Source organism: Castanea sativa, chromosome 5 (genome assembly GCF_040712315.1).
Source record: "Castanea sativa cultivar Marrone di Chiusa Pesio chromosome 5, ASM4071231v1".
Taxonomy (NCBI): Eukaryota; Viridiplantae; Streptophyta; class Magnoliopsida; order Fagales; family Fagaceae; genus Castanea; species Castanea sativa.
Genome location: NC_134017.1, coordinates 18,124,709 through 18,146,292, shown reverse-complemented (window position 1 = coordinate 18,146,292; position 21,584 = coordinate 18,124,709). Strand labels below are relative to the sequence as shown.

Genomic DNA, 21,584 nt, shown 5'->3' with positions numbered 1-21,584 from the left:
AAAGTTTATTCATATATTTGTATAGATGATATCATCTCATTAGTCGAGAGGATCACATCAGCAATCCTCCAAGTATACTTAATAATTAATTAGTTGACAGCAATAGAAAAAGTTATTTTAGGAACACATACCTTATTGTACTGCGTGAATTTGGTGAATCTATGTGAAAGTGAAAAGTAATTGGCTAATCGATCTAATCAACCATATAAGAGATTTGTGAGGAAAAAGTGTGGAAAAATATAAAAAAAAGAAAGTGTAGTATAAATTAGTAAAAGTAATACTTAATTGTGACTTGAGCTAGCCATCATTAGCACTTGAGAAAGCAGACGATTTGTAGCAAATTATTTATTACACCTAGTATAGTATACTCTCCTCTCACATAAATGCGACTCTATACGCAAGATATACGTGTAGGAGATGTATCTTTATATGAAAAAAAGAGGATGTAGTGCATTAAAGTGCCGTGAATAATTTCAACAGCTTCATTACAGCTCAAGCCACCTGATTTCTACCAAGATTGGTTCTGGACATTCCACCTAGCCAAGTTGCTTAATTAGTCACCGCCAACGCATATCGAATTTCCAACGTGGTGAGAGAGAGAAGTTAATCCCAATAAAACTTTATTTCCCATGTAATTGAGCTCTTTCAAGGTGACATGAATACACGTATTCCATGAGTTAATTAGATGATGACAAAGCTAATACTGAAATTTGTTGGAGAAAATAAGGACTGAATTGACATTAACGAATTGTTGAGTAGAAAAATAAAACTGGTAACCAAAAACATACTTAAGAATTATTTATTTTATAAATTTTTAAGTCTTATATGGAGAAAATCTATTTCAAAATACTTTAATCCAAGATCTCAGTCTCAACCAATATATAAATATTTTATTAATTTGATATTTCTAATATATTTTTCAACCTTTTTCAAGATTTTGACAAAAAAAAAAAAAAAATCGAGATTTCAACCAATATACAATTATATTGGATTGATGATTCTTAGATTTTCCATATTTTTCATTGATATACAGTAAATATTTCCGATATCTCAGTCAACATATATCTCATCTGTAATACAAGATAACCTTTTCAATTTTTATAATCAAACCTAGATCTCACAAAAATATGAAGTGGAAAAGTTTGGTAAAGAAACAAGTGTGAATATATTTTCTTTTAAAAAGGAAATTGTCTAATCATACATTGGAAAACCTGTGTTTTCTTTAAACAAATTGTTCATTTTAATTTTATAAAAAAATAAAAATTAATTTAGGAAATTTTGATAGAGAATATTTTGAATAAAAAGTAGATAAAAATACTTCTTGATATTTCGTTTAATGCACTGCATAATGTTTGCTTGTTATGCAAGAATGGAAATAAAAGATAGGAATATGCAAGTGCTTTTTGGTGTCTTTGTTAACAGCTTGGTGTTATAGTTGGGAGAGGGACAAATGGTAGTAATAGAAAATGTTTGTTGAAATTATTGGTTAGAATCTTAATTAAGTACTGTAACTTTGACATAACTGAACTTTGAGATTATTATTGTTATTGGACGAGAGATAAAGAATCCTAAGATGATTGAAGCTTTTTGTTGCATGCATGCAATATTTTTAAAATAAATTTGATGAGTCATATAATGAGAGATGGCCCTTGGATTCTTACATTTTTTTTTTTTTTTTCCATTCTTTGATGAAAAATTGCAACTATACAATTCCCCAAATTAAAGGGTAGAAGGAAAAACTGCAACCAATTCTGCAGTAGTGCATTTATATACTTCTCCTACCAAAATCAATACACATTATGCATCAAAATTTGTAGGAGAGCTATATATAATGCATTTAAACACAATAGTACCCCACCAAAAAGAAAACCATTACACCATACGCACCATCACCACACCGGTCCTCTTCTTTGCATTGAGAGATAGAAATGGCCTCACTAGACTCCTCCAATTCCCCTCCAAACCCATCTTTTGCAATAAGAGGAACAGCCACACAGAACAAGTTCTTAAGAAGCATTTCAACCAAAGAGCCTTCCTTTTCACACTTTCCTTACACCCCACCAAGGCTAAGCTCCCCTAGTCTCTCCCAAAGTCTCCACACTTCACCAATCTCTTCACCTCTTCACCCCCTCTCTCCTTCCAAGCTCAATGACCTTTCCTCCACCTATAGGTGTGTCTCTTCTGTGCTCAAAAAAGATGGCCAAATCTTGTCCATTGCTGTGTCCAATAGCTTAGTCTACACTGGCTCTGATGCCAATGTTATAAGGATTTGGAAACTGCCTGATTTCAGTGAGTGTGGACAGCTCAAGACTAAGGCTAGCACGGTGGTTGCATTGAAAGTGTCAAATGATAGAGTGTATGCAGCTTATGGTGATGGCAAGATTAGAGTGTGGCGCAAAACATGGGATGGGTCTTTGAAGCACATTCGATTGGCAACAATCCCAAAATCTGGAAGCTATGTTCGGAGCTACATTGGTGGGAAAGACAAAATGGTAAAGTTTTTGAGGGGTTTGATTTGCATTTATGACTTCCATTAATTTTGTTGTTGTTACTTGTTAGCGTACAACTGCGTGTTATTGTGTGGATTCATTGTGTATTTGTTTTGTGTGAAAATATCGTTGGGAGGTGAGTATTGTGTGTGTGCACTTAGAGGTTCTTTAGGGTGTGCTGAATGAGTGGCATGCATTCATAGGTTGGACTTGGAAGAGAAATATTCTAGTAGTCCTTTTTCACAGGTTCATGTGGTCTAGAATGATTTACGTGGTGGTAGCACTATGGTGCTTGAATTAGCAGACCCAACTTTCACGTTTTGAGCTGTTGGAATAGTTAAAATATTGACCAACCCAATCTTAGGCTACTCATAGAAGATAAAGCTTGAGCTCAAAACTCAAAAGAAGGAAGTGATTTAGAAGGTTAACTAGCCCCATTCTAGTGGGTTTCATCAAATTTTTGTTGAAAATTTACACTAGATATAGATATAGTTTGTATTTAGTGCACAAAATTCTCAATTTTGTTTTAAGAGGTTAATTTCTGGATTCGAACTAATAATTAATCGTTTTTTGTGCAAATAGTGCCGGCTGGACGATAGAAGTAATAGATGCGGTCGCTTAAGGCCCCAGATAAAAAAATGCCCCCAAATTTTAACCAATAGGATTATTGATAATCAATAAATAAAATAATATTTTTTTACCAAATAAAAAATAAACAAAAAGTGAGAAAAATGTTATGTTCATAATATTTTTCACAGTATATTTACAACAAATACTACGTAGTAGGTTGTTATAGCTTGTTATCGATGACAAAAAATAATTATAGTGGCGTTTTCAAATAGAAAACAAGAAGCAACTTAAAACTAAGATTTGTTGTGAAAAATATTGTGAATGTTGCACTTTAAAAATAATAATAATAATAATAAAAGTTAAGTTAGCAAGGTTTTACTAGTTTTCATCTAGATTTACCACTAACACCACTTTACTTATCACTATCAATTTTCCACATCAACATTTGTCAAATTTTTTGTATCTATAAAATTTTTAAAAAAAGACAAAAAATTCTACGTAATTCATTTTAATTAATAGTAATTTTGCATTTAAAACAAGATAATCAATTATCGTCTTAGGCCCTAAATGCATCAAGCCGCCACTGGGTGCAAAATACTTTCATTTATTCCTGTTGTTTTCTTTCGTTTGGTGTACGTTTGTATGAAATTTGGTCTTGATTAAAGCATTGTTTTTTTTTTTTTTGGATGGGAAATCATTGTTCTTTTACTGCTAATGCTTTAAATATCGTTGCTAATGTGAGATGGGTAAACTACATAGGATGTAAGAGGCATAGAATGTCTACGGAAAATTATTTACACGTCAAGAGAGGTATAGAATGTCTAAATTCTGAAGTATGTGAGATGGGTGAACCCTCCTTATGCAATCCCCATTAGATTAAGTGATATAAATCCCCTTCTATGGAAGAATCTACCACGTTGTACCACAATTTTTCCCCCATATGAAGGTATGATTTCAAGATTAGGGATAACTCTAGTATTGGCACATTGGTACTATAGTCAGTCACTAGGAATATGTCTTGGTGAGACATACATATGCCTACTTTAATGAACCCATAGGCATTGGTGTTGCTCATTATTACAAAGAAAATATGGAGCTGCAAATGAATTTAGTTTCAGAAGTGTTGGAAGAAGAACCTTTACTATAATTAGTAGATATGGTGCAGTAATAATAGCTTCAATATATACTATGTCTACTTTTTGGTATTCCAGACTCAATGGCATGCATAGCTTTACGAACTTTTCCGTTATATATGCGCACAATCTTATGCTCTTTAATGTAGGCACACAACAACCGACATTACTTTAAATTTTCTTTCTATATAAATGTCAGGAAAGAACTAGCTGGAAGTCTTTTCCTAAGAGCATCCAAATTAAAAAGCATTGCATGAATAAAATGTTTGGTGAACATTTTTGCTTAGCGATTACTTCCTTTTCACTGTTTTTCTGGTGAACTGATAGTCAAAGTTGGTAGACATATTTATAAAAATAATAGCACACACCTAATTATATTCAGTCTATTAGCAGAAATATAGGTTATGTATATTGAAATTGGCGCCTAGTTCTGCCTTTTCCAGAACATTAGGTAGGATAACATTTTGAGCATTAAGTGTAGTACTGAACTTTTTATGATTTTTTCTTTTTCTGAAACTAAAACAATGTACCTTGTTATTAATATCATTGTTTGTGATTAACAAGAAAATAATTTCATTATTCATGTTCAATCAATCTAGCAGATGAAGCATACTGGACCTATTACATCACTAGCGATGAATGCATCAGACGACATCATATATTCGGCTTCCCTTGATAGAACAGTGAAAGTATGGCGAATTTCTGACCAGAAATGCATTGAGACCATTCCAGCTCATTCTGGGGCTGTCAATGATATTATAGTCACTGATGACGGGTTACTTTTCACAGCCTCGGATGATGCCACTGTCAAAGTGTGGCGCTGCAACTTTTTTAGAGGGAATCAGTCTCACTCACTCACTGTGACACTCCCTGCAAAGTCCTCACCTGTAAAGACCTTAACACTCAACAAAGAAGGTGGAGTATTATATGGTGGGTGCACAGATGGTTACATACACTATTGGTTCAAGGGTTGGTACTCAGGCCAATTACAATATGGTGGTGCACTTCAGGGTCACACACATGCAGTAATGTGTCTTGCTAGTGTATCAAATTATGTTGTTAGTGGATCAGCTGACTCAACAAGCAGGGTTTGGGTTAGAGAACAAGATGGGCATCACACATGTCTGGCAGTCTTGGTAGGTCACAGAGGGCCTATTAGGTGTGTCACTGCATTTTCTGGGTCCTTAGGTGAAGAGAGTGAGGATGGTTGTACAATTTGTACTGGGAGTCTTGACGGAGTCTTAAAGGTGTGGCATGTGACATGCAAGAACAAATCAAGCCAGAGTTCTGCACAAAATGTGTGCGAGTATTTTGAGCTTTAGAAAGGACTTTAGGGAATCTAATTTGGGTAGCCAGTGTACATATTTCTAGTCTATGTTCTAGCTCAATTTGTTGTCAACTATGAAGCGATGACAAGCTTGAGCTTGTAATTTTGAAGTGATAGGTAATCATGTACTAGATTAACAAGCGCCATATATGGATGGGTACTCTCTAACCTTTCAATATGCATTATGCAGTGTATCTACTTTGCTGGTACATCTTTAATTAATAATTCTTTTGAAGTAGACCATTTGATAAGATTGGTCATTTTTCAAATGTTCCTATGTGAAAAGGAATAAAAAATAACAAATTCGGTCTGATTAGTTCTTTATAATGCAAAATGTTCCTTTGTGCTATGGCCTTATGTGCCAATTTAACCAGAAACTAAGATAATATACATAGCGCGCGGCATGTTCTCATTCATTGAATGGTTTAATGTGTCAAGCTACGATTAATATTCTACAAATTATGATAGTAGTTACACATTTTATACAAGTCAACTAAATAGCAATTTTTTCCTGTAGGACAATACAAGAATGTTTACAAGAAATTTAATTGACATAAATGAAGGAAATCATAAGAACTTGAACAGCCACTAATTAGTAATTATGGTTGGCCTAAGATGAAATACGTTGAGTTATGAATGAAGCATGACCCTCTCTTTTTAATATCAGAAACTTGCTTTCTGGCAATGCTCTCCTTAGAGAAATCAGATATGCATGGGGTGTCCTTATCTCTGACTGCATTTCCAACCCATTGTTTGAATGTTCCTCACTGTTAGGGTGCTCCCTCTTTAACAACCTATAAATGATGCGACAAAGAATACGCAAGCCGCAAAGAATGGCTATGATTACTAAAGCAGATAGAATGTAAGCTTTGATGGAATGTGATCTTTTGCATCCAGGCAGAAATCCTAGACACACCATGGCTAAGGCTATAAGCATGAAATGTCTTAGAAGGTTAAGTAATAGAGGAGAACATATATATTTTGCTTGGGGTTCCTTCCTTGTTCAAAATGTAGAGAATTTTTGGTGTATGCCGTATAATACAAGGTTAATTTCTAGGTGTATTCTTGCCTTCAATGTCAATGGACACTGTTTCAAGCATAGAATATGTAAACAAACGTTTGCATAAAAATTACTATGGGAATCTCCTCCTTTTGTGGCATTCCTAGATCCACATTTGTCTTTCTTTCTAGTGTTGCTTTCTACCTCGGCCCAACTTGAAATTATCATTTCTTTTTTATTATTTTTTTAAGTTCTCTTTTGACTACACTTATGACATGTATTCACACTTTGACATAAATCCATTTACATTAAACACTAACACACAAAAAATTGTGACCTCCAAATCATGTCAAATATTGTCACCTCTAAATCATAGCTTAAAATTTTTTTATACAAATTGAAACAAATAAAATTTCAAATATAATAACGATACAATTTCCTCCTTATTAGAAGTGTTGGATCAAACAGGTAAGCCGAGACTAAGTACTTTATATTCTAATCTCATAATAATTTAAACTACCCTTTCATGCAAATGGTGTTCACAATCTAATTTTAATTGAATCTCATTATTATTATTGCAAGAGTAGGCAATGTATCTAACACAGTTTTGCTATCAAGATGCTTCCCCATCTTCAATCCCAAGCAAGACGCCCAATCTTTGCACCATTTAAAAGATGCCACCAACATTTGTGATAAAAAAAAACAAATAGTGTGGATCCTCTCTACTGTAGTACTACCCAATACCTGCTCCCTCAGGATTGCCCTCTAAAGTCTAAACTGATGTTTATATTATTCTAACAAAGTTTTTTCCCTTCTTGTCAAAAGAAAAAAAAAAATACTGAACGACATTTAAATTTTTATGGTGCGGATTTGACTAAACAAGACTCTATCAATGACTACTAGGAACAAAACCACCATAAGTAGGTACCATATCACCAATTGAGCAGCGAGTAAAAGAAGGATGAATAATTTTTAAATCAAATCAGATTCAAAATCTTACCAGATTAAACTATAAAACATTTGAGATAAAAATGAAAGAAAAGTCAATTCTTAAGAGAGAGAGAGAGAAAGAGAGAACATTTTTGGCATATGCAAAAGAGAACAGTTGGTGTTTGTCCTTGTTTTGGATAGAATGGTGAAAATGAGTTTTTCACCATGGTTAGAAAGTTAGAATTTTAGAGTTTGGTGGAAAATTTATCAATATAAGTATATAACCATTATCGATCTTGTTAAATTCACAATTCAAATGTAAATTAGATTAAAAATAAATAAAAAAAGACTTCTAGCTATATGTGTTATATGATTTTTCTAATTAAGGTAATGTTGACATTGTCACCCCTAGTTTTAAAAAGAAAAAATACTAATTTTTGATAAGTAAAAGAAAATTAGAGACATTCAATCAAAAAGTAAGGATGATACAATGCCATAATTAGAAGTGTTGGAACACACAGGTAATCCAAAATATGACAAGCATTAATCTTACAAGATCATTTTACTTCATATTCTAATCTCATAGTAATAACTTAAGCCACCCCTCCATGTAATTGGTATTCCCAATCCAATCTAAATTGAATCTCGTAACCTTTTGGAAGGGTGGGCAATGATCTACCAAAGTTTGGCTATTATCAAGAAGCCTCCCATCTTCAATCCCAGCAAGACTCCCACCTTTTAAATGATGCCGCCAACATTTGTGATCAAAGGCACAACAGTTGCATGGATCTTCTCTACACAATAGCTTCTCACATGGCACCTAGAGTTCAAGAAAAATGAAATAATTAGTTCCAGCAAGAGTAAATTTTTTTAAGACAAATTTGATATATTCTTAATTTCAAGTAATTCTATCTACTTTTGTATTAACAGGACATCAAAAGTATGTCAAAACTTCAGCAGAGGAATCAGGGTACAAATCATTTAAAAAAAATTATTAGTATTAATTTAGATTTTTCATCCTATGTGTGCAATACCAAACCACTGCTAAGCCATAATAGCTTATTGCCTTCTACTCAAATACTAAAAATAGAAAAAGAAAGAGGAAAGAGGCTATATTTCACTTGGAACTTGCAAACTCTAACGGGGGTGTAGATGTCATGCAAACTATTATCAAGCACTTCACTTCAGTAACTTTTAATTCCCCCATATTTTAATCACCAGACTTACATTACATAATTGTATATATTCATCACCTGACATGCAATACAACTCCAAAGCATCCATCAACTAGGGTTAAAATGCATTAAATAACAAACAACTCAAATCTAATTAACTTGTCAAATACAAATTAATCTGATAGAGACAATCTAAAATATTGTAAAAGAACAATCATACCATTATGTACTTCTACTGGAACTCCAAACCTGTTGACAAAGAGATAAACTTCGGATGACAACTCCAAAGCAAGCCATCCATAAAACTTCCATGATCTATTGACAGTGTTCTGCTGCATACATTTAGACTCAAAAGTTCCAGTTCAAATGGTGGAGAAAGGGTCATTTCTCTCAATTCTTCAAAATTATATGTAACCTTCATAATCCAAGAAAAGTAAAAAAAGATCTCACTAAACAAAAAGTGAAATTGCAAAAATAAAAAGACATTAAAGAAAATACTTGGTGAAAATTGATAAGTTGTGTTAATGGACAAACCTTCGGACAAATGATTGTTAGCCTCAAAACTTTTCTTCAGTTTGACCTTACTAGAAATTCCCTCAATTTAAGGAACCAAAGAGTGTCCATTAGATGATTGGTATAAAATGTAAGATCAAGTTCAAAAGAACATGGAGCATTCTTTAAAAATATCATAGGAAATTTATTGCCGAAGCCATGGTATTGGATTGACAACAGATTTGGAGCATCAATTTCAACCTCTAGACTATGGCATTTATCAATTGTTAACATCCTAAGCCCCTGCGCAGAAATCTTGACACTTCTTAACTTATTACAGCTAATGACCTGCAAAGTTTCAAGGTGGGGAAATCTAGAGATAATGAAGTGAAGATCCTGATCTGCAATGCTCACACCTCTTAAGTATAATATTTTCAAATTATGACAGGCAGCGATGTCCAGATGTTTCAGTCCCTGATATCTAATAAGAGCAGAATCGGAGATAAAGGGGTAAGTACAGAAGATATCTTGGAGAGTCACTTCACTCACATAAATATCCTTAAGCCACAGCTTTTGTAGGGAATTTAACTTCACAGCACTCCTATAGAATGGTTGCTCATTCTTGCAACCACTAGTTGAATTTGTAACAAGTATTGTTCCAGGAAAAGTATACCATGTATCCCCTTTTGTTTTATTCTTAAGGTCAATCTCTTTGGCATTATGTTGCAAGGCCAACTGTATTCATTTATCAGCTACTGAAGCCCACTTCAAGTCAACAAGGGTCATGTGAAGTTTAAATTTCTGTATCAGCAACTTATGCTCATGAAATCTACTTGTCCACAATTTTGATGAACTCTTCAATTCTATGTGTATTTCAGAAGAGAAAACGATCAAAATCAAGGTAACAGGTTTGATCAAAATCCAAGATGGGGAATGAACACCATACACAATTCCATTTCTTAGACAAGAGACTAGTTTTAGCTGCATCTTTTCGGGGTAAGAAGGACAATGTGCGATGCATGATCATCTCAGGCAAATCAGATATCCGATCCATGGCATCAATTTTTTCATCCATCATGTGTCTTTCTATGCTGGTCTTCTGTGTCATTGTCAAAAATAAAATATAATAAAAAAGAAATCCAAGAGAGAAAATCGAAGCAAAAAGTTGATATATCCTCTAAAATAGAAGCTGGTAAAAGAAACACATCTTCTTCATTCTAATCATAAAAAATTGGCAAAAATGCAAATTGCATCCTTTAAGTTTGGCTGAAATTCATTTCAGTCATTTAACTTTACTTTCGTTTAATTGAGTTTTCTAAGTTTTAAATTAATTCAATTCATATATTTTGTCCAATTCCTTTACAATTAACTAATGAAAAATGAATTTTGAAAAATAAATTCTCACATGAAAAATCTATAAAATATTTTTTTTAATGGAAATTTTTTAACAAAATTGGATGGAATATTTGAATTGAATAAATTTAAAATTTAGAAAACTTAATTGAACAAAAGTAAAGTTGGAGGGTGCAAGTTACATTTTAACCTTAAAAGAATCTATAAAATAAAATAAAACTTAAAAGCTACCTCCATCATAAAAAAACTCATCAACAATCAACCTTGTATACCTCAAAAAGACAAATTTAATATCTTTGCCACTAAACTTTGAAGAAGACAAAAATAAATTTTTGGGTTTTCAACCCAACATGGTTTCCCTCGAAATAAGTCGAAAATATAGCCAACAACAAACGGATTTTCTACATACACGCCGCAAATCAAAGTAACAACAATAATACTATATATATATATATATATATATATATATATATATATATATAAGTAAAACTAAAAAAACTTATTGCACAGTATCTCAACTCTAGTCAGGAGAGAAAGTGTACTTAAGACTTTGGAGACTGGGAGTATGAGGCAAAATTTGGTAAATAGTACATTTTTAGGAAAAAATTTAATGATTAGCCTGCATTTGAACTTATTTAGTTAGTTAGACTATTTTTGGAACTCGACTCGAGTTTGGCAAACTCGAGTTCCAACCCAAAATCAACTTTACTACACTCGAGGTCCAACTAGCATAACTCTAATGTGTAAATAAAATAAAAAAACACGTGGTAAACTCGAGTTCCATGCGGTTAAAAAAAATCTACCTCGATGGAACTCAAGTGTACAAAACTCGAGTTCTATTTTTTTTTTTTTTAAAATGGAAACCGAGTGTAGTAAACTCAAGTTCCAAGGCAGTATACATCTTGCGATTTTTTTTATTTTTCCTAGTCATAGCATTCCTCTCTCTCTCTCTCTCTCTCTCTCACACACACACACACACACAATACAGTGTCTTCCTTAGTAACTCGTTTCAATACATCGGCATTTTCCTCACATTCCAAAACTCTGCCAAGGGTAATTACTCAACCCAAGTGTTAGGCTTATCAGCTACAAAAGCCCTTAATTAGTGTTCCAAGCTCTTATTGATCACCTCAGTTTGGCCATTAGTTTGAGGGTGGTAAGAATAAGACATGGTCAATGTTAACCTTGCAATATCATCAATTCCTTCCAAAAAAGAGAGGTGAACATAAGATCCCTATCACTAACAATGGTGGAAGGCATACCATGCAATTTGAACACAAAATGCAAATAGAGATTAGCAACCTTGGCAGCAGTGTAAGGGTGAGAAAGGGGCATGGAATGGGTATACTTGGTGAGCCTATCCACTACCACAAACACTACAGACTTCAAATGAGACTTTGGCAGCCCTTCAACAAAGTCCATGCTCACATCCAACCATGGTTTGTCTGGGATGGGCAAGGGTTGCAACAACCCAGCAGGAAAAAAAGTTTCATGTTTAAGTTTTTGGCAAACATCACACTCCCTCACATATTGCTTCAAGTCCTGCCTTAGTCCAGACCAATAAAAGTCTTTTTGAAGCCTATGCAAAGTCTTTAAGTAGCGAGAATGACCCCCCAAAGGACTATCATACACCTGTTGTAACACCATAGTCTTTAAATCCTTACTAGAATCACCCAAATATAATCTGCCCTTGTAAAATAACAACCCACTACAGAAGGTAAAGCCTGGAGGAGCATTAGAACCTGATTGGATAGCCTGCAGAATTGCTTGAAGTTTGGGATCAGAAGTATAGGTTTCCTTAAGATCAGATAACCAAGATGGAGTAGGGAAGGAAATAATGCACAAAGTACCCTCAGAAGCAGTTGGAACACTTGAAATAGTTGATACACTTGATGCAGGAACAGTTGAATCAGACTGGACAGAATCAAAATAGGAAGCAACAATTTCATCACTTTGCCTCTTTGAAAGAGCATCAGCAACCACATTATCCCTACTTTGCTTGTACTCCACTATAAAGGCATAACCAAGGAGCTTAGAAATCCACTTCTGCTGAGCTGGTGTGCCCACCCTCTGCTCTAAAAGATATTTAAAACTATGTTGATCTGTTTTGATAACAAATGGCCTGCCTAACAAGCAGTGGCGGAGCCAGAATTTTAGTCTAGGGGGGGCAAGATTTAAAAACAATATTAAAATCTAAAATCTACAAAAATTAATCGATATTAATAATGAAGTAAATATATATTGCAAAAAATATGTAGAATTTAACACTTTTGTTCTATATTCTTCAAATTATTTAAATCTAGGTTCATAGCAAAAATCAAGAGTTCGAAATTGAAAGGTCAATTGATAGAAGATAAAAAGTAATTATAATAATAATAAAAAATAGAAAAAATAAGAGAGGCTTTAGAGTTTGAGTATGGGGAAATTAGTTAAAATATAATACACACAATCAATTGAAATTACATCAAATAAAAATTAAAAAAAAAAAAAGAAGATAAACATTCAACATGTCGTCCATCAAATAAGAAAAATGATAAGCATTCAAAATGTCGTGACAATGAAATGCTGAAATAGAGGGACAAGATAAAAGTTTTTTCTTTTTTTGTTTGTTTAAAAAGAAATGGGATATAAAAGTTTTTATTTATAAAAAATGGGAGATAAATTTTTTTTATTCCACATTTTGTTGGTGTTACAGCTATTTTCTTGCCAACAGGAATTGCCTTTTGGTCTTTTTCTTAGGTGAGAGGGGGTAGGGCATTTAAGTGGGTCCTATATACTAGCACATATAAGCACTTATAAAAGGAGTCGCGGGGGGGAGGGGGGCACTTGCCCCCTCTCGCCCCCCTTGGCTCCGCCCCTGCTAACAAGTAAGGTCTCAATTTCTTCACTGTCACTACCAAAGCTAACAATTCAATTTCTTCACTGTCACTACCAAAGCTAACAATTCTTTTTCATAAGTAGAGAGGGTGAGCTTATTACCTTTCAAAGCTTGGCTATGATAGGCAATAGGACTGTGGTCTTGCACAAAGTACCCAACTATAGGAAATCTCCGATATGAATTTCATTAATCAATCAATTTCTCCTTTAAAATACAAATAAACTGGGGGCTTATATAGAGCTAGAGCTTCCGGGAGATGAAGAGATAAATAAAAGATAACAACGAATGAAAATTAATCCTAATTGAACTTAAATGCCAATTCCTATTTGAATAGAAGTCTACAATTATCCAATTTCTTATAAGATAAACGCAAATCTGAAAATCATTTTGGTTTTGCTCCCGCATGATTAAAATGATCATATCATACCTATAGCCCCCTTTTTTATATACCTTACATTTCTAAATTTTAAAGTGTTTATCAATAACTATAAAATATAAATTGAAGTATTAAATGAGACCATTTTTAACGTTAAATGTCAAGATTGCACGTAACATTTGTGGTTGGGGGAACATGTTTCAATTTCTATCTTTGGAACACTGGTACAACCAGGATTTCTTCACATCTCTCCAAATCAGAGCTGGTCACTTGTAGGGTTTGATTTCTTCTTTTTCTTTTGGAGAACTTTTACTCCTTATATTTGCTATCGTATTTTTTCGAACACCGACTAAATTAAAACATTGATGATTTAGCGATACTGATACCAACATATAGCCTCAGGTATCACATTAGCATTACAAGAACATGTTTAAATAAGCCTGTCCCATCAATAATTACTGTTTGCAAAGAATTTATTTAGACATTAAAACTTAAAAGAACTAAATTAAAACAATTGATAGTTCAAGCACAAACTTGAAATCTAACACAAAATTCTGAAAATAAAATCATATTTCACCAAAATTTTACTACTTAAATTACTTCAACAAGAGTACTTGGTATGAAGAAATCTCGAAGGCTTGACAAAATTCACACCGATACAACTGTCGTTGCAAGTCATGTGGACCTAAGGATAAATTAGGATATCTGGCTAAAAGCTTTACTAACTAAATTTACACCTGACACAATTGACGCTGCACATTGTTGTAGCGTACTTTAAATCCCAAAATTTGTGATACAAACTACAAAGTTGAAGCACATCTATTCCAGATCCATAAAAGCTACAATCTCTCTACATCAGATTTCCAACTTCTGCATAACATCAAAACTTCCAGTACCCACCTTCACCGGCAACCCAAGAATAACCCTAGCAGATGGAGACTCCAACTCATCTGTCTCCCCATGACTTGCAGCTTCAACAATAAATTTAGAAGCTGTCTCAAAAGACATTTTACAAAAAGGAGATATCGAGTTAGCTATTCCCCCAAGTCTGTTCATTGGACGATACCCTCCCGAATGAGTCATATAGTCAGCAATAAGTGTTAGATGCCGCATATTGACAGATATCCCATAAGAACCGAAAACATGTTGTATTTCCCTGATGATAGTTGCTCTGGCGGCTTCCACACCATATGTGTTTAGCATAGCATCAACACTGTTGGAATATACGCACCTGACATCAAGAACATCCTGAAACTGCCAAAATGTACCGAAATCCACTCCGGTGGCTTGCAGTGCTGGAACTTTTTCCTTTTCTGCAAGCGAGATATCCTTCCTGGCTTTGGGATTTTTGCCATAGAATATCACTTGCTTTTCTTGGCATGTAACAACTGTACACCCGTCAATTTTGCCAAAGCTCTGGATGTAAACCTTCTTGGCTGTTTTTTGAGCAATCTACACACACACAAAATTAATTAATTAATTAAAAATTAAATTTCATATTGAGAAATATTTATAAGAATGTCAATACTAATTAAACACCAAAAACTCCAAATCACAAAATCTCACATGAACAAGAACAATTAAATTGACCTTTTGACAAAAAATCAAATAACAATGGTTTGTTATTAAGGAGCCAATGGTAACCCTCTATTGAGTGATTATTTCTAGGACAACAAATATTTGACACTTACCAGAGAGAAGACAGCATTCAAGCTCTTAGAAGACTGAAATCCATTTCTTAACAATACATCCAATAGAGTGAATCGACTCATATTAAATACAAGCTGGCATGTTCCGACTTCTGATTATGTTCATCAGCACAAGTGAACAAATTCAAGAAAAAATAATTAACATATATTTTAGGGTAAATTATCCTTTGTATTTCATAAATGCTACTCACCTCCAAACATTTTACGAAATGACACTCCTCTCACACACTGACTTCCCTAACGAAATATTTCATTTTTAAAAAAGATATTCATTTATACGAACCTTAAGAGGGGGGGGGGGGGGGGGGGTGTCATTTCATCCATAGTTTGGGTAGATATATTTTTTTGAAAATAAAATATTCTGTTAGAAAAGTCGTAGTTTTAGAAGGAACTGACTTATCTATTGCTTTTATACAAACCACACGAGAGGAGTGCAAATATAGATTCAAGTGCCCTATTAACATAAGAAATCATTGAACAATATGATGTCTTTCCTTATTATTTCCAGCTACACTCTTGAATATAAGAAATCATGACTCAGAAAAATGCAGACTACTGAACAATAAGCCAAATGGAAAAATGCAACAAATGTTCATAAAAACAATATTCTCAACTTCGCAACAAAATTGAAAGAATAGAGAAAGCAACCATTCTAATAGCCCATAAGTCCACCAATTATTATTTCTTCCAAAGAAGGGCAACAGAATACAGACACTACAATTAATTTCAAGTTCCAACATTACCCCAGCATAAACATGATAAGAGGACTTGTACAATAGAGGTGATCTAGGAAAGTGATAAGATTATTGTCATTATTATTCAAAAAGGGGCAATAAACTCAGGATAGACGAGGTTAAGGGAGTAATCAAAGAGGGTGATGTGAACTGAAAAAACAACGAAAAACTTCCCCACACTCTCCCTCCCCCCCCCAACAACAACAAAAAAGAAAAAAAAAAAAAAGAGGGAAAAACATAGAACATATTTGCAAAATTTAGTAAGGTTGATACTATTATAAAATGGAAAAGAAAGAGAAGGTGAAAAAACCTGAGCCAGTAAAATATGAGGTTCATTAGTAAATCGAAAATGGATCTCAAAGTGCATTCCCTTAGCTTTCACAAAATATGCTCTATCATACTCCTTTTTCACTAGTTTTCCCCTGGATCTCTTCTTTCTTTTGGCTTTTGATTCATTCTTTTTGTCCTTTGATTTATGCTTAGAGGATTTTCCTGATTGTTCATATGATATATCTTTGGCATCAAGTGGCTCAATCGCATCATCCTTAGTAACTTCAATTTCATTCTCAACATGATCAATTTCACTTTCAGAGCCAGCTGATAGCTCCCCTTCATTTGGTTCCTCTTCAGAAGCATCATCATAATCCATCTCATCTATTAATTGCTGTTTTCTCTTTTGTACATCCAAACCCAGATCATCAGACACTGCACCATCATCAGCATCTTCATCAGCATCAGCATCTTCCTCACGCTGTGATCTGTTGCCAGATACATCATCATCATCTGTCCCATTTGACGTATTTGATTTTGAATCTGGCATGAAATTTTTGATGCCGCTAATTTTAGAAAGCAAGAGCAGATGATTTTGTATGGCATCCTCCAATTCCCTCACAAAAACAACCTCTAGAGTTTCCTCCCAGTCTTCTAATGAAATATCAGTGTTTTTTGGATAGTTTTCAGGTATGTATAGCATCATCTCAAGCTTGTAAATACTGCAAATCTGGTGATCATGAACAGCAAATGGCACAACTGATACTTTCATACTCTTTATTATGTCTGCTACAGTTATCTTCTTCAACTTATCAGCAAGACAAGAGGCATCTTCCCTGTAGATAATAAGTTAAATATCAACTTCTTTTTCTGCATAGCTAATAGCTATGTACATGTGTGTTCATTACTATAATGCCTGACTATCAAACAAAGACAGGCAATGGTAACTAGCCAGTGAAAAATAGAAAAGGAGAAAGGAAGGAAAGGATAATATGGAACTGGGAAAGAAAACATTAACATAAATGTTAACCAGTTCAAGACCATTGATTGTGTTTGTCACTTGCCAATCGATAAATAAATAGAGAAATCTACATTATAGTATTTGACTATCAAACTTTAAACTTAGGATGCACGGACATGGACATGGGTATAGTTACAGGTACGCTATGGTGACACGAACAATTTTTGAAAAATTATAACATGATACGGAAAATTAGACACTGTTACGACATGGGTACAATATCACAAATGAAGTGTCCATGCACCATAGCTCTAACAAATGGATGTTTTTGCAACCCTAAGACACAATACTATTCTCCAATAATCAAGCATTGTACCATAAAACACAGGGTTTTCCTTTTTCATTTATTGGGCGAAAAGGAGGGGATAGGGCAGAAGCAACTTTCAAAATAATTGATTCCCGTGTTACGAGAATATACATGAGCCCTAACCTTCTACCTAGTTTTAACCATTACTCCAATCCTATAACCTCTACAGTCTCTGTGTAGGTTCCTTTCTTGGAGAAACATTGTGTAAAACAAAAAAAGAAGAAATATTCTGCAAAACATTTGGTCACCATTCGTCAGAACCAATGCAGAAGTAACTTGACACTTCCAAGAAAGTAGAAAAGAATGTAACCAACAAAATGGATTTATATGCAACTTACTTTGACCTCCCAACTTGGAAAGGGCATGTCATCACGGGTGTCTTAATATCTCTTGCAGCAGTCATCAAAATTTCCTGCAAACGTGGAATTCCAAGTGTCACATTCATTTCACCTCTCCCAGCAAGATGGAACGTATTCAGCCTGATAAATAAAAAACATTAGACAACCTTGGACAAACTAAAAGCTCATCTGAAAAATGTAATGCATGCTCTAATAAAATATAATAAAAGGAAAAACTAAGCACTCCCTTTTATTTACAACAAAGGTCAAAAGAACTACAAAAGATGCTTCATGCCTCCAATAAAAAAGTTTTAAAATCAGAGGGTTCATATGACCTCCTAAATTTTAATACACAAGCAACCATGCATCAACCTCAATGTCTATCTTAACCTTCAACAACTAAAATCAATCCTTTATGAATTCAGCATGATTGTTATGATAATTTGATTGCACCCAGAAAAAATGACTTTCATTCCCCCAGTAAAGGTGATGAGAGAAGAGGTTATGGTTCTGGGGGAGCTAGACTACTTGGTCAACCCTACTAAAGTGGAGAATGAAAGACATCAGCTACTCATAGTGACAATGTAAGGAAAGTCACTGCAGCTTATCTCAGAAAGCAATCAAAGAATGCATGTTCAGGCACTTCTTTTTTAGTTTCAGAAATACAGGAAGCAAAATGAGGACAGTGACTGTATGAAGGGTAAAGGTCAAGTGCCCTATCAACATTTTACGTTTCTAAAATGTGAAAGCATAAACTTCTATTGCCAATTTAATTTTACTTTTTTTTTTTACAGATTATTTTACAGCTTAAAAAAAATCACTTAAAATCATTAGGATCGTTAATATGTGGAACTAAATGGTATAACGTCTTTATCCACCAATTTCAAGAAGTTATTGAAGTTTAAAGTCATGAATACAGAAACTGCTACACTATACGTAAAACCCAATCCTCACACTACCATAATTTGGAACCACCAGTTAATACCAATTTACCCATTCTCTAGTCTCCTTGACTAAAACTATATTGTGACACCAAGAAATTCCAGACATAAATGGGGTTAGGGAAATAAAAATGACACTGACGGTCAATCCCATTATAATAACAAAATAATAACTCTTTCACGATGATTATAACGGCACTGCTCCTGTTTATCACATCAACATATCTACCTTCTCTAGATCTACCTCAGTTTGTTTGCTACTATATGTAATGGAAAAAAAAAAAAAAAAAAAAAACAAACAAACAAACAAAAAATTGCTTGTATAGGACACCCCTTTAACAATTACACTTCCTTTTCCTAATGTTTTCTAAGAACCAAAACAAGGTAATGTCTAGGTAAGGATCAATACTTTCTGTAAACCATTTCATGATTTGAAACTAACATTCTTCATAGACAATCCTTGCTTAAGAGAGTTGTGTATATATTACCTTTCCCTATCCCATTGATGTCCATGACTAGTTATAGCAGCTTATTAAGAGAGAATTCTTCAATAAAACACTTTATTTATCACCTACAATACAATCAATTTTATACTAGGAGAAAATTATAGTCAATGATAACTGACCCAATCTAAATGATATTGCATAATAATTCTCTATTTAAAGAATTTCTTTTGTGTTTAAAAAAATTCTTAAATATGGGATCATAATTTCTAAAATGCCATCTCCTTTCTCTCTCTATCCTCCCCTTCCACCCCTGCCCCCCAAAAAAAAAATCCTTTAACTATATATATATTCAACCAATCCACATCAACACAGTTATCACTGATATTTACTCTCCTTCCAATGTTTACAGATATGATCAATCAGTACCTACATAAAATTATCATTTAATGGCTGGTGAAGTCCGACAGATATTATATATATGTTAATCATTACTATTGGATCCTAACACAAAAAAAAAAAAAGTTTGGTTAAAATTTACCTGTTCTCTATTTTTCTCAGTCAAATTTGAATTCAAGAAATGATAAATAACTATATGAATGAAAAGGAAAATCTTCTTCATCTTCTTCATATACTCTATTACTTCAAAATTATTTGAGATGGTGCCATCTCAAATCTGAGGAAGGAGCAGGTTTATATATATATATATATATATATATATATATATATATATATATATAACAAAAAACACCTTAAAGACTATAAAAGGGAAACTACTAAATGAATACTAAACTAAAACCTGCCATCCTTCCCAAATATTCATAGACAAACAAAAGATTGTTCTTTGGAAGGCAAAAACATGCATGGTGATATGCAATTTAACAGTTCAACACAGGATTTCAAACAAGTATTCTCAGAAACTATCGGACTATGAAAGAAAATACCAAAACATAAGTGAAGAAATGAATATATGACCCCATTGGATCACTCATGGACAAACGTTGACCATCTACCTGCACAGGCAGAGTCAGCTCCCTCAAAAATTTAAGTGCTTTAGTTTGATTACAGTAAAATTACTTAACACTTCAAGTAGAAACTGTTACTAAGCATTGATATACCTTAATTTTCTGCTGCTATAACTCCAGGATAAAAACACTAAAGTTAAAACAAAAGCAAAAGATTTATGGGCATCCACCAAATGTCACCAAGATCGTATCACCAATAGTCTTATGAACACGCAAGATGCACCACCAATCTAATATAAAATATATATATACATGGGCAAATTACAATTTACCCACCTGTAGTTTAACCAAAATTTAAGTTACCAAACTGAAACTTGAAATTTGACACTTTACCATTGAAATCTAAGTTGCCTACCAATGGTTCGAAATCTCACGATACAAGTGCTCCGCTAGATTCTTTTTGATCTTATTTGATCTTGTATTTTTATGCTTTTTGTGTTTTTGGAGGAAAGAGACATAAAAGTAAAGGAAAATTACATATTTAGTCATGTAGCCATGTTTTTTAACAAATGCGAGTTATGAAACTCTAACTGAGCTAATCTTAAATGGGTAAAGTGTCAAATTTCAAACCACAGATAGGCAACTTAAATTTTGGCCAAAGCACAAGTGGGTAAACTGTAATTTGCCTTATATATATATATATATATATATATATATATATATATATATATATATATTTATATATGCAACTGCACTCAAGCAACTACTACAAGCGAATATTTTATACACTATCATATAAAATTAAGCAGCATTTATGGAAACAAGTATAAATAATTAAATAAGAGATCCTACGTCATCTGAGTTGATGGCTCTCCTACAGACTGCGCTGCAAGCACACCAACTGGTTCTCCAGGCTGTGCAAGACTTGAGATGTATTTGTGTTCCATTAACTTCAAAAAATCCTTTTCTTTTAAAATATCAGGATTTTTCTCCTTCAAGGTAAGCTTATGCACAAAGTCCTTTGCTTTTTTTTCAAGAGAAGAAGGCAATCCCTTAATATAAACACTGGACTTGTGAAGCCCTTGTCGAAATTTTTTGGAAAAAATTTCTTGATTCTGAAAATAAACAAAAAA

At 33.5% G+C, this 21,584-nt stretch overlaps 2 protein-coding genes across 3 annotated transcripts in view; one reads left to right on the top strand and one right to left on the bottom strand.

Moving 5' to 3' along the window:
* The first annotated feature begins 1,856 nt into the window (after positions 1-1,856).
* LOC142637015 (protein JINGUBANG-like) lies at positions 1,857-5,688 on the top strand. Of its 2 annotated transcripts, none has more exons than XM_075811307.1 (2): positions 1,857-2,492; positions 4,795-5,688. In XM_075811307.1, the coding sequence occupies exons 1-2, from the start codon at positions 1,929-1,931 to the stop codon at positions 5,512-5,514; spliced, it is 1,284 nt and encodes a 427-aa protein (XP_075667422.1). In that variant the 5' UTR covers positions 1,857-1,928; the 3' UTR covers positions 5,515-5,688. The 2 variants fall into 2 exon arrangements, with proteins under 2 accessions (XP_075667422.1, XP_075667421.1); XM_075811306.1 differs by having other exon boundaries at positions 1,882-2,492; positions 4,792-5,682.
* An 8,590-nt stretch (positions 5,689-14,278) lies between these two features.
* LOC142636028 (DNA-directed RNA polymerase I subunit 1) overlaps positions 14,279-21,584 on the bottom strand; it is a 31,354-nt gene continuing 24,048 nt past the window's right edge. Inside the window, exons 18-21 of the mRNA XM_075810091.1 lie at positions 21,304-21,566; positions 18,103-18,243; positions 16,477-17,272; positions 14,279-15,175 (exon numbers count right to left, since the gene is read on the bottom strand). Coding sequence (XP_075666206.1) covers positions 14,579-15,175; positions 16,477-17,272; positions 18,103-18,243; positions 21,304-21,566 — 1,797 coding nt within the window. The 3' untranslated portion in view covers positions 14,279-14,578. The remainder of the gene's footprint in view (positions 15,176-16,476; positions 17,273-18,102; positions 18,244-21,303; positions 21,567-21,584) is intronic.

What these genes read in the sequence shown, in the direction of transcription:
- LOC142637015 (XM_075811306.1), top strand. Translation starts at nt 1,929, where the DNA reads ATGGCCTCACTAGACTCCTCCAATTCCCCTCCAAACCCATCTTTTGCA. An exon ending in TTGGTGGGAAAGACAAAATG is followed by an intron (nt 2,493 to 4,791) that starts GTAAAGTTTTTG and finishes CAATCAATCTAG; the next exon opens with CAGATGAAGCATACTGGACC.